The sequence below is a fragment of the Protopterus annectens genome, chromosome 12.part0, assembly GCF_019279795.1.
Source record: "Protopterus annectens isolate FY-2018-M chromosome 12.part0, PAN1.0, whole genome shotgun sequence".
NCBI lineage: Eukaryota > Metazoa > Chordata > Ceratodontiformes > Protopteridae > Protopterus > Protopterus annectens.
The window spans coordinates 227,833,460-227,847,909 of record NC_056746.1 but is presented as its reverse complement, the minus strand read 5'-3'; the positions used below and the strand labels follow the sequence as shown (position 1 = coordinate 227,847,909).

At 39.8% G+C, this 14,450-nt stretch overlaps 1 protein-coding gene across 1 annotated transcript in view; it reads right to left on the bottom strand.

Annotated features, from left to right (window-relative positions):
• The window catches only part of IFT140 (intraflagellar transport 140), a 3,212,973-nt gene that overhangs the window by 475,285 nt on the left and 2,723,238 nt on the right, over positions 1-14,450 (bottom strand). Inside the window, exon 26 of the mRNA XM_044089294.1 lies at positions 13,305-13,448. Within this exon, the coding sequence (XP_043945229.1) occupies positions 13,305-13,448 (144 nt within the window). The remainder of the gene's footprint in view (positions 1-13,304; positions 13,449-14,450) is intronic.

Below are 14,450 nucleotides of genomic sequence, written 5' to 3'. Positions count from 1 at the left end.
TTTTTGTTTGTGAAATGTTTTGCATTTCACCCAGGCTAAGGCTATATTGGTCAGTATTGTTCCCTTGTTCCCACCCATCATAAAAATATGATATTCTTCATCTTCCATTCATTCACATGTTATTCAACTATGCCTACATAACAAATACTCCCCACAAAATAACTACTCTATACGACAAAGGAATTCTACCTCTTTAAAGCCCTAACACACCTCACATTTATTTTATTTTTACAAGATTGCATTGTTGAATGTACCTCAAATGCTAATTCAATGATTGTATTTTCTTTTACATTTGTATAAGTATCTTCAGTAATCTATTGTATGTACCTTGTCTGTTTGTTTGTTTTTGGAGCTTTTTCTATTGTATGTACCTAGTCTGTATGTCTGTTTTTTGGAGCTTTTCTCCCCAGGACTCCATTGAAAACGGGTTCTTTTAGGCCCAATGGACTATCCTGGTAAACCAACTGCAAATAAATAAATAAAATAAATAAATATTGATCAGTGCACTACCCTAGTAAACAAAAACAAATACATAAATGAATAAAAGGCAGAGAACTGATAATGTGATCCAGGCATACAAAGCCTTAATAAATGTCTGAGGTCTGGATAAATAGGGAAGTGATGATAGGCATATTTTAAGTCTAGTGTTACCAAAAGTTTGAAAGAGGAAAAAGAGGTAGGTTGTAAAGTGATCTAATTTTGAATTTGGACACTATCACAAACAGGTATAGGAAAGAAAGACAAAGAATTGGTCTTGGTCATTTTCTTTCTTTGTCACTAAGAAAATTCTTCAATAAAAACCCTTCCCCACCTGGGAAGGAGAAACTGGTTCTATCACTCCTTGCATATTATTTTTATATTCAATATTATTATTATTATTATTATTATTGGTACTGGCATGCAATGAAGAATGGGTGGAAATTAGTCTGATCTTGAAGATGAGGAATGACCCGCTGGAAAGTAAGAATTTTTCCCACTGCCATCTCTAAACTTGATGAATGATCTTCAAAATCCAGTTGTCTGAAACTGTCTGTTGCCAGAGAGAAAGATGAAGATTCAGACTTTCTGAAAGAATAAAGGGACCAGGGCGGGAGGGGGTCACAAGGTCTCTTGAACAGTTGTTCAGATTTGTTGGAATGTCTTTGGTTTGGGAAAGTTTGTGATTTCTTTCCTGTTACCCCCTTGCCATTTCTTCTTAAATGTCTGTTTAACTTTATTTTATTGATACCGTTTACTCTTTGTTTTGCCAAAATTGGAGGAGGAGGTAGAAAAACCCTTAGAAAATTTAGAAAAGGAGGTCTGAAAATCTTACAATTTCTTGAATCAGCTTATTCCTTTCATTACACTTTTTGATCACTTCTGCAGTACAGAGGCCAAAAACTAAATCTCTATCGAAAGAGGAATTCAAAATCTCATTTTTATCATTTGGGAAGTTATGAAAATGCAGCCATGCAAAACTCCTTAAAATAGTACCAGTGGCCATAGCCCTGGAAGAATTAAAAACAGAGTCATACACACACTGTAAACAATGAGTAGTAACCTGTGCAACAGTAGAAACTAAATTATTTAAAGCAGATTTTTCCTTAGAAGAGAAAGCTGCAGATAAAACCTTCCTCATATTTTCACAATTATAACAAACTTTATCATGTGAGCCAGACAATTTAAAATTCTGAAAATCAAAGTTGCAGAAGTATACACTTTTTTCCCATACTTACCAATAATCTTCTTATCCTTAGCAGAAAGAGCAGGAATGGAGTGAACTAAGTGTTTAGCAGCAGTGGGATCAACTAAATCTATAGCTGCTGGGTCAGGTTTGGAAATAGTGTATAAAACTTAAAAGAATTATGAACTTTATACATTCTGTCTTTCTTTTAAGAGGCAGCTGTCTGACTCAGGAAATTTGCAAGCAATAAGACACACATATCCTCTAAAGCAGACAGAACAAGAGGAATGGGTGTAGGTTCTGAAGTTCCTTTTGTAACAACTCACAACTCATAGCATTTTGTGAGGACTAATAAACCTCAGTGTTCTCCTACTGAAAACACTGGTAAATTCTAGCAAGAGTCTCAAAGAGAAAGAACTCCCCACAGGGAGAATCAGAAACGGAGCTCTCCTCCAAGTCTGAATTAGAAATTAGAGGAGAAAACCCTGTGTCTGTCCCTTCATCCTTCTGTTCAAATTCAGAATCTTGAATCTCTAGGAAAAAAGGTATCCATCTTTCTTTTACCAGAAACTACTTTACAAGAAGGATCAATAGCCTGACCCAGGAAACTACTGTCTAGGGAAATTTGCAGTGGAATTGACACATACTTAGTTTTCGGTTTCTTTTTAACAGGAAAAATGGGACCAACCATATTATTAATGGCAGCAGCAGCAGCTTCCTCAGGGATGAGCACAGCATTCTGACACAACAGGGAAGCCTTGCCTGCTTCCTCTCCTGGGACCAACAACAGCTTCTCTCCCTTGCTCACTGAGGGGAACCCAATAGCCAAAGAGGATGTGGCTAACCCCTCAGTCCACAGTGGCTGTAGGTGCTACACCAGAGGAATCCAGGGTAAAAGGATGAGTGGTCTGAGGTACAACAAATGGCAACAACAGAGTCACTCGTGTGACTAAGGCAAATTGTTAGCCTGTTGTGGCAGAAAGGCTATTTGCTTAACTTTTTTTTCTTTTTGTGGGTGGAATAAGAACCAATTGTGGAACCAGTAGTTTGTTCCATGGTGAAGACATAAATGGTGTATTTTTTTTCCTGGAAGACAATCAACAAGTGCTGGTAAAAACTGCAAGTCTTTAAACATAATTTCTTCACAGAAAAGCACAGTAAAATGCACTTTAAAATAGATTTCAGTTCCAAAAAAATAAAATAAACACACTTTCTCTGTAAGAAAAAAAATGGTTTGCAGTTACTTTACACAACTTTTAAACTGACAGGAAAATGAGTGCTCATTTTTAAAAGTATGATACGGTCTTGTGATAGTCCATTAAAACACAAAACTCTTAGCTTTAAAATAACTTTCCTGAAGATGAAAGTGATAAGCACAAACAATATCTAGAAAATAGAAGTTTTCCCGAAAGGGAACGTATCTGCCCAACAACAAAGTCCACCATCGATCTTCAAAAGCCCTAGAGGAGCTTACTTTTCAGTGGCAGCAAAACTCTGAAGGGCCTAGCACCCAAACTTGCCTTTTAATAAATGAAATTATGTACTTACCATAGATCCACATTGTCTTACTTTCATCTGGTTCAACATGAGACACAAGGATCACTTGGGTAACCCCCTGTCTTTTCTGAAACTAAAAAGAACTTTTAATAGACTCCAGATCCTAGCTGGTCTTGGGGGACCAGCTGGGTGACTTTTGTCCAGCAACTTTGAAACTTCTATTGCTGCAGATTCCAAATGACTGGCTGTAGTATTGGGAAATGTTTGTTTTGGTTTTGGGGTTTTCAAAAAAAGTACTGTTTAATCTCTGGCAATGAATCATAGCACCAAAGAACTGGAAATTATATTTTGCCAGGATAAAGGGTGTAAGGAGAAGTGTCCCTGGACTGCCTGCAGAGTGCAGCAGTTGGGCAAGCGTTCAGGGATGCTGAAAAGGTTTCTGAGTGAATGGTCCACGGAAACCTTTTGTTTTGTGGATGACCTCTGCCTCATGAATGACATCTCATGGAATCGCCTCCACCTCTGGGACGCCTATCCTCAGAAGTGTCCTGGTGAAACTCTTGAGATTTTTTTGAACCACATTTTTCTTCCCCTTCTTTGATTCCTGGAGAAGGCTCTCTGAGGAGTTGAAAATTAATTCCAATGGCAGATAAAATCTTACCATCCTGCTCACACTTGGTAAGCATATCCTTGACTTTTGGTCTAAATAAAGTGGAGCCACCACATGGGGTTCTTATGAAGGACATTTTAAAGCTTTCTACAAAGTTGCAGAGCTGCATCCAGGCATGATGATGTACAGTAATACCTGTGCCAGCTGCACAGTTGAGTCACCTGAAGCATTAGATAGCAGTTTCATGACGATACTTGATGACTGTAAAGTAGACAACAGGGTATCCACAGTTTTTGGATATCTGATCATAAATTGCATACAGGGAATTTGAGAGTTCCTTAATCAAATCCCTCTGGAAATATAGTATGCAAAAGTCAAAGATGTCCAGTAGGCTGAAGTTCTACAAATATATAAATACTTTAATAAAATAAATAAAATCAGGTAAGCGCTTCTGCAATGTGTTTGCTTCTTCAGACCATAAAATACACATTCAAACAAACCATTTAAAAACAACCATTTGGCCAATCATAATGAAAATATTAGTCATGTGATACAATCAATGATTCAGACCTCTTCTTTTTAAAGCAGGTTTTAAAAAGATAGCACTGTTTAGTCCTGGAAACACATCTGCTCTAAAATCTAGGATCCATTCCAGCACCAAAAATTCAGTTTCATTACTGACATCACCTTCTCTGATATTAGTATTAAATTGCTGTAAGACCAAAAACTTTAAAAAGAAGAGGTCTGAATCACTGATTATATCACATGACTAATATTTTAATTATGACTGGCCAAATGGTCGTTTTTAAATGATTTGTTTGAATGTGCATTTTATGGTTTGAAGAAGCAAACAGATTGCCAAAGCACTTACCTGATTTTATTTGTTATTTTATTAAAGTATTTATATATTTGTACAACTTCAGCCTACTGGACATCTTTGACTTTTGCATACTATATTACTTTTGGATTTGTCCTGGTACGCCTTATTTTATAATTACCCTCTGAAAATGTGTCAGGTGAGCCATGCACTTCAGTGCACAAAGAGAAAAAGTGGTTGAAGCATATGTCCATTTCCCCAGTCTGTCCAATGCCTTAGACTCTCTGTTAGGGGATGGACAGAGGAACTCTCTTTGGACAGTTCCTTTTTAGTGGGTGCTGTTACTACCATGGCATGTACAGGGGGACTGATAGCCCAATGTTTTCTTTATTTGGCAGCAAAACAAAAAATCAGTCTAGTCGCTTTGGAATGGGCTCTGCCACATCAGGCTCCGGCCAGGCTTTTTGAGTAATGAGGTCAACTAAGGCATTGGGAGGAGGGACCACCTAGAAGATTACAGGGATGGACCCAAATTCTTCAAGAAACACCAACTCATCAGGACTTTCAGTGCACCCCCCCCTCTGTTTCATCAATTTGAAGATGTCTCCAAAGGAGAAGTCTTGGGGGGATGGGGCTTGGAGAACCTTCTCACACATCTAAATTGGTGTCTTTTGTGACAGACTCAGAACAGGAGTCAATATGATTCCTCTCACAAGTTCTTTTCCAGCGAATATGCCCTAGGAGTCCTGATGGGGGCACATCGGAATCAGACATGGAAATTGAATGCCGAGTAGTCTCAAAGCCTAAGGGATCCGTCTGAACCTGTCGACCAGAATGTGAAGAAGTAGGAGTCATCATCAAAGGGAGTCTGGATGAATTCAAACTCTGAGCATCTTAGTCTAGCCAAGGCTCTTTCCACAGTCTCAAAAGTTGACTCAGCCAATGGAACCAAAGAAGAGCTACCTAGGTTATCAGAATTAGAAGTCCTCTTGACTCCAAGGGCTGAAGGCTCAGAGGAGGACCTTGGAACCCAGCTATCCAGTGCCAAATCCCCGAGAGGTATGGACAGCTCTAAAAACCTTGGGTTAGACTCAACTGTCAGAGCTCCAACAATGATGCTCTGTCTTCACGATTCTACTTGACCCAAGTTCATCTGAGTCAATGAGTGAGGGAAGGTGTCGAAGCCAAAGACTCCAGAGCTATCCACTCCAAAGCTGGTACTGTGGGAAGGCTGGATCCAACATACACTGGCTACAAGAGATGGGGTAAGAAACTGAACAACTGGGGTGGAAGGGGCCGATCCCAGTCCTTTCCTTGGGGATGAAGCTGGGAGATTCCCCAGCTGAATCAGAATCCTCAAAATCTTCCTTATCATTCGGTTGACATTGCACTGTGTGAGGCTCTTAATGGATTGATCATGTCTCGATGAGGCTATCGAAGCAGGCCTCAAAGGTAAGTTTTCTGGAACTGGTGAATGAAGCCTGGGGCTGATGGGTGTAAAAGAAGTCCTTGGTAAGGCAGTTTGGAGGCTAAGAACATTAGACACTGGGCCTGCAACAGCTGTGGGGTCAGAAGACCTTTTCTTAGGTTTATCCAAGTAATACTCATGTCTCACATGTTGAATCAGACAAAAAAAAAAAACATCAGATGCTAAGCTTCCTGACAGTTAGGGCGCATGGAAGGTGCAATGAAACTTTGGAATTTGGTCAACTGTTATATCCTTGGCAAGATATAACCCATACAACTAAGGTTACTGCAGCAGTGATCAATATGATAAACATAATTTATTGTAACTGCAGCTGGAGCTATGTTATCCATCTGTTCCATAAGTAAACTGAATTTGCTGAACAAATTTGGTAAGATGAAGAATCAGCCAGGTGGTACAGGTGGGGTTCAGACAAATAAATGTTTGTTTGCCATTTCTTCTTCTTCTTCTTTGGAGAAACAGAATGGATAAGATGGCATATCAGTGGGACTTGAAAGAGGCTGGGGAAATTTCATGTGAATATAATAAAAAGAAAATGCACATTTGGATGTACTGGAAAACAGGGCATGAATGTGAATGCCTAATGTGACACTGCGGTCTGTAGTGATCATGGAAAAGAAGCATGTATGAAAAAAACAACAACAGTCAATGTCTAGATTATGCTCATTCACCAAAGGATGCCCTTTCATGTCCAGCAAGTTTTTGCTTCACCTGCATTACACACTTGTACTTTAATCTTATTAGACACTCTTAAAAACTTCCACATCATGTTTGAAAACTAAGCAGCTTCTACCTGGTGCACCAGCTATCTATGGTAACTAAACAGCTTTGTTCTGTACAGCATTACACTCATCACATAAAAGCTTTGAAGTATTTTAAGTTATAATAGTATTTGTTACTGTCTCTTAAAATACCTTCAGCAGCATTGAGGGTATTCACAACACTCTATAATTTTCCTCTAGCTCTATACAAAAATATTAGGCCTTGAACAATATACTACAGTTGTTCTTTCATCTACATGTAACCCTCTAGTCTAGATAATATCTACATACTCTTTCCTACTTATTTTTGTCATGGGGAAAATTAAGTTGTATAGGTAATGTGAAATTAGATAATTCAGAACTCTGGGCAATACAGCAAAGCTTTAAATAATACATCCAAGGTTTGTGAATGATAGCAGTCACCTGTATTCAACAAACAAGCATACCATATTTTTTACAAAACCGTGAGATAAAAGTTTAGAAAGCACATACAAAATTAACAGTATATGGTATATGCATATGGCATGCAACAATAAATTACCTTACTAGTGATCTCTTTACAAGCCCTACCTTATGCAGATGAAAGTACAGTTGTGTAAGATCTTACCATAATGGAAGATGTCCTTCTCTTCACTGCTGCAGTATTCTCTACTATAGGAATCCTCTGTCAAGGGCAGCTCACTATCTGGCCAGTATATCAAAGCCTTCAGGTTGCTTTAAGGTATGTCATATGTCTCACGTATGCTGCCCGCATACAGCAGCAGGCATAAAGGTGACATCCAGACATACTATCCTCAGACGTGAGAGCCTCAGTAGGAATGCCAGTCCAAGGAAAAATGAGATAACCAGTACAACTAGAAAAGAAAAGAACCAGGGGGAAGGAAAGAGGGAGTGAATACTGCAACAGTGAAGAGAAGGACATCTACCATTATGGTAAGATCTTACACAACTGTACTATGTCCTTCCATTTCACTGTTGTAGTATTCTTTACAATAGGGAGAGTGCCAAAGCTCAGGAAGAAAAGAGGGAGAAGGATGGACCAGATGAGCTCTCCAGGAACCCATGGAGAATGTCTCTAAAATGCCAGCTATAGCTCTGGAAATCACATCCAACTTGTAATGCTTGGTAAATGTTATGTACAGATGTACAAGTAGCTGCCTCAAGAATAGAGTTAGCATCCAAACCCTTGGAAAAATCACCAGAAGAAGCCACCGCTCTAGCAGAATAAGATTTAACAAAAGAAAAAAAGGCTCTTGCCATGGAAGGCATAACAAAAAGAAATGGCTTTAGAAATCCAAGAAGAAATAGTTTGCTTGAAAACAGCCAAACCTAAGGAACTAGGATGAAAGGAAACAAAGAGCTGATCAGATTTAAGAAAAGTCTTAGTCTTATTCAAATAAAATCTGAGTTGTCTATGCACATCCAAGGTGTGCACCACTTTCTCACTAGCAGATTGCAGAGAAGGGGAAAAAAGTGGGCAAATGAACTGACTGATTAAGAGACAACTCATTCACCATCTTGAGCATAAAAGAAGGATTAGTACAAAGGGACACCCTGTCCTTACGGAAAACTAAAAAAGGAGGACAAGCCATATGGGCTTGAAGCCCAACCACCTGTCTGGCAAAAGTAAGGGCCAACAAAAGTACAGTCTTCTAAAAACAATGATTTAAGGAAGCTGAAGCTGCAGGCTCAAAAGTAGCCTGGGTCAATTTTTTCCACAACAAAATTAAGATCCTAGGGAAGACGGGCAGGATTCCTGGTAGGTCTAACATGGAGGACACCTTTAAGAAACTGTTTAGCTTTAAATCTAGAAGCTAAAGGAGATGATAAAGGCCCACAAGCAGAGATAGCTGACAAGTGGGCCTTAACAGAAGAATAAGCCAACCCAGGATAGAGCAACTGACACAGATATGCTAGAACCAAAGAAACATCCACAGAAAGTGGATCCATTTGGAAAAGTAGGATTTCCTAGTTGTGGGCTTCCTGGCCTCCCGGAGGACCCTAAGTACATCCTCAGAAAAAAGGTGTCTGTATGAAATCAAAATCCTATCACCCACAGTGTCGATTGAAGAGTGGACAGGTGAGGATGGATGACAGATCCCTTGTCTTGTCTTGTGTGAGTAGTTCTACACTATGTGTTAACTTGTGATGACTGCATTTGGCTAAATGCAGAAGAAGAGGGAACCAATGCTGTCTGGGCCAAAAGGGAATCACCAGCATGATTTTGGGAGCATCCTGTTGTATTTTGAACAGGACTTTTGAAATAAGGGGAAGGTGAAGAAAGGCATAAAGAAACATTCCCTTCCAAAAAAAGAGAGGGTGTCCAGCTTCCAGACAAGAGGACCTGGGATTCTGGTCCAAAACAGAGGAAGTTGTCTGTTCAGAGGAGAAACAAATAGATCTACTTGAGGAGTACCCCACTGGTGGACAATGTCCAGAAACACATCCCTGTGAAGCATCCACCCATGGGATTGTATTATGGGCCTGCTCAGACAGTCTGCTATAATGTTCTGACCTGACGGCATATAAACTGCTTGAAGAGACACATTGTACTAGATAGCTAGTTCCCATACTAGAACAGCCAAACAGCAAAGGAGGTTAAGATCTCATCCCCACATCATTGTGGTATTGTCTGTAAACACCTTGAGAGGCTCTGGGGAGAATACAGGGTGTAAAGCTTGAAGAGCTAGCAGAAAAGTGCTCATCTCCTTAACTCTGATGTGGTCTTTTCTTACTGATGCAACCAAGGGCCCTGCACCTTTACAGAGTCAAAGGATGCACCCCATTCCATGTCTGAAGCATCTATGAACAGCTCCTGAGAGGGAAGAGGGGGTTGAAAAAGGAGCCCTAGATTGACAGTCAACTGCTGAGTCCACCACTGAAATTCCAGCTTAAGGCATGGAAGAAGAGGAACTAAGAAGTCCATGGGATAAGAATGATGAAGCCAAACTGACTTTAGAAACCAGTGAAATGTCCTCATGTGGAACTTGGCAAAAGGGAGCACAGGAATGGTGGAGGCCATGAAACCTAGAGCTCTCAGAAACTCCACTGCTGTGATTAAGGCCAGAGGAAGAAGGTACATAAAGAAAGCAATGAGAGTCAAGGCCTTGGAAGGAGACAGGGATGCCAGCACTGGAATAGTCTGGATCCTGTACCCCAGAAATACATGATCTTGTGAAGGAGTCAGAAAGGACTATTGGAAATTTATAGCAAACCCCAGGCTTTGCAAAAGGGAAATGGCAAAGTGAAGATGCTGCAGTAGAATCTCTGGAGAGGAGGCCTGACGCAAGAGATTGTCTAAGTAGGGAAAGACTTGTATCCCTTTAGCCTGCAAAAAGCAATCTCAGTAGTGAGGCATTTGGGGAATAGCCTTGGGACAGTAGAAAGGCCAAAAAGCAAAGTAGAAAAATGAAAATGCCAGGAAGCAACAGAGAATCGTAAAACTTCCTGAAAAGGGGATGGATATGGATATGAAGATAAGCATCCTTGAGGTCCAGAGAAGCTAGAAAAGCCTGAGGAAGTAGCAGAGGGAAAAAAGTCTGAAGGGACAACATCAAAAAGGAAGAGACCTTCAGAAAGGTGTTTAAATGAGAGAGGTCTAGAATGGGTCTCCAAATGCCCACTTCCCTTCTGGAGTAAAACTCCTTCACCCTTTAATAAACTATAACCTCCTGAACAGTTCCCTGAGTCAAACGATCCTGAAGCACTCTTTGAAAGAAGGCAAACTGTTCCTGAGAGGGCTGAGGAATGTCCCTGAAAGGGGGAAGAGATTTCCAGACCATGTAATAACTTAGGTGGATAATGGAAAGGACCCAGAAATCCTGAGTAATCTTTAACTAAACTGGAAAGGAAAGAGGAATGTGGCTGAGAAAAACAGAATAGTCAGACAGCACCTGGTTTGTCAGGAAAAGGGAGATTTATGGGTCACAGGAATCTGGGTAACTTTAGCAGGAGGAGCTCTTTTGCCCACCTTCTTATCCTTGGGACGAGGATGAGACTGCCTATGTACAAAGGCCAGCTTATAAGGGTAATTTTTTTGAAACTCAGGCACAGGAAAAACAAAACATGTTTAAGTTCCTGAAAAAGTCATACTCTTATCTTGGACAGACTTAAACAAATCTGATGCAGCTGCACCAAATAAGTGTTTGTTATCCAGAGGAGCATCCATCAACTTAGCCTTAATATCATCAGGCAAAGGTTGAAGCCTAAGCCAGGAATACATCCTCATCACAGAATCAAAAGTAGCAGCTCTGAAAGAAGTATCTGCTGCATCATAATGGCACTTAATAGAATGGCGAGCCACCTAAGAAGTGGTCCCAAAGAGGAGAGAGCAGAAGTCTTCCCTTCAGAGTCAGAAATTACCTGACAGGACTGAGAAAGAAGAGCCAAAATGTATCTTGATATATTCGGCTCATAACTGACAGCTCTAAAAGCCAAGGTAGCAGAAGTATAAACCTTCGTGCCTAGCCTTTCCAAAGTTATGCTGTCTTTACCTGAAGGAATAAGCTTTGTAGAGGGCAACAACTGAGATGGCTTGTCATATGCCACAGACACCACTGAGGGGTCAGCTTAAGGACATCTATATAGGGAATTTGCAATCTTCAGGAACCATATTAAACCTATCAGGTTTTCTGGGAGTGGGGGGCTGGGAATCTGGAGCCTGAGATCCAGTAGAAAAGACATCCAATAAAGCAGCCAAAACACGAGGGACAGCAGGAGGTCTAGGACAGTCCATTTACAGACGTTCATAGTACTACGTCTGCATCTCATATACCTGGGCACAATCTCATTTAAAAAATTCCATCATCCTGGAAATTGTGTCCCTGAAGGAAATCTCCTCAAATGGAGTGTCAAGACTAGTGGACTCCTCCTCCTCAGAACCATAATCTAAAGGAGAAGGAATCTGGGATGAATAAGCAAGGGATTCCTCATTTGGATCCACCTCTTCCTCAGAGGAATCCTGTTCCCTAGGCTTTTTTAGAGGAGTAGAGAAACAAGGTGGAACAGAAACAGAAACTCCCTGAGGAGGCTTCAAAGTCATAAGGGTATTAAACAAACCCCGAATTAAATTCTGCCATTTACTCTGATGGCCTTTTTTTGTTTCTTTTTCAAAGGGGTGCCTGCCCTGTAAAACATAGAAGGTTCAGACATCGGATGACATTCCACAATCATAGCTGGAACTTCCTCTCTAATCAAAATTTGAGGAACATCCCTAGGCCCTTTGGTAATAATAAGCCACACTTCCCCCCTGAACATCCTTAACAAACATCTGGAAAGCCTCCAGGGACGTGCGCAAGGTTGGATCCATGCCAGCCTCTGAAACGGTCGCACAAGAGGAATCCAATGGAGGAGTATGGTGATCCTCTGGGCTTTCACTTGCCTCAGAAAAAAATGTCTGGTGGAGGTGGTACAGCAGAAAACTGGACCTAGACTTCTTGGCCTTCTTCTTCTTCACAGAAGACTAACCCTCATACCAGGAAGATCCCTCCATAGTGTCTTTCGCTAAAAGCTTAAGATAATGGTTTTCTAAACACAAGGCCAAAGAAGAAAGCTGACTAAGGACTGTCTTTGGGATGAAAGCCTGACAACTGGAACAGGACATATGGGAGTGGGAAATACCGAAGCAAAACAAGCAATGCCTGTGACAGTCTTTATGGGGAATCGGTCTCCCACACTGGCATTTAATCTTTCTGGATGACATGAAATCCCAGAAGCAAACAATCAAAAAGAAAAACATTAGAGCAAAACCCCCGATGGGGCATTTATTTGAAATGGCTTTGTGAAAAAGTAGCGGCTCAGGAGTTCAGATAGATGATGAAAATATGGTGCTTGGACTGGTGGCAAGGAAGTTCTGAGGATAGTATGTCCGGACGTCACCTTTATGTCCTACACTATACGCGGGGAGCATACTTGTGACATACAGCACATCTTAAAGCAACCTAAATAAAGGCTTTCGTATACAGGCCAGACATCAGGCCATCCTTTGCAACAGTGAAATGGAAAGACATCTTTACAGTTACATACTAAAATGATGTTTTTGTACAGAGGACATGATAGGCAGTAAAAGACAAAATGACTGTTGTATGTTTGTGTGTGTATGCTTGTATACTATACAGAATTATTTTAATTTAATTTATTCATCTTGGACTGTTTTCAGCCATGACCAGAGTAAATAAATATATATGAACACTTTAAAGTAATCAGTCACCAGACTCGTTTTTGGGAGGAGGAAGACAAATAGTACCCACAGAAAACTCAGAGATACAAGTAGAATATGAAAATTCCACACAGATACTAATCAGGGATCAGGACTGAATCCCAGATGCATAGATCTTAACTGCTGAGTCATTGGGCACATACATTTATGGTGAATTCATCTGGTAGTGTTCACTTTATTTTGTGCCAAAAGACCATGTGCATATGGTACTTTAATAAAATTGTTTTTCAAGATGGAATCAAAAAATATTCACCTTGCAGAGCCGGATAGCATTGTTATAGGCTTGGGCTCTGGTGTAGAAATGGACTGCCTGCTGGATCTCGTCCTGACTCTCGTACTGACGTGCTAGGTGATAGGATGCCGCACGGTTTCCAGTCTCATTAGCTATTTCTGAAGCCTTTAAACAAAGCAAAACCAAAAACATTGATTAAAATTAGAATTTTAGTTTAACACAGCTTTGTACTACTGCTAGTTTATTTTAAGTATGTCTCACAGGCATGCATCTGATAAAATACAATGCTATCTATCCCTTTTAGAAAATAGATGATTCATAGAAATCTGCAGAAGTACCCAAATGAAGCAGCTCTCATCACAACTCTGCAGTAAATCCCTTGAAATGGTTATATTGTTGTAACAGCTACTTACAAAGCAGATAGGAGAATTGTTGTGTACGATCTTTACTGCACTTGTTGCTTCCTGCAAAGTCCCTAATGGTGCTACAGTGGAAAGTGTTGCCATGTAAATGCTGTTTCCAGGAGGAAAGGGATTTTTCCCTTGAACAGATGCTTCTTTTAAAGTAAATACCTGGAAATTATTTTATGCAGAAATCTAGACTTATTTATTTTACTTGTCAGCCACTACTGGACAGAACTTATTTATAGAAGGCAGTTTAGGTGTTGAAGAAATGCTCCATAGTCAGACTGAAATTACTATAACATTAGTAGCAGCTAAAAGTAAATATATGTAAAAAGATTAACAAGACAATGGCAACAAATGTACAGTATTTACATTATACTAAAAGTACAGTTATGGCAACAGCAAAAAAATGTATGTGTACAGTTATATGAAAAACAAACATATAAGGGTTTATATATATATATATATATATATATATATATATATATATGTGTGTGTGTGTGTGTGTGTGTGTGTGTGTGTGTGTGTGTGCCTGTAAACTATATACTCCCTTTTTGTGAAGACTCAGAGAAAAGTATATCTACATACATACATACATATACATCTATATATATATATATATATATATATATATATATATATATATATAGAATTGGTATATATAATTAGCTGGGGGGGGGCCAGCATTAAAAGGTTTCCAATATTTTGAGCTGTCGATATTAACAGGGTCTACTTCACGTTGTCATAAGCTGACAATATTGAG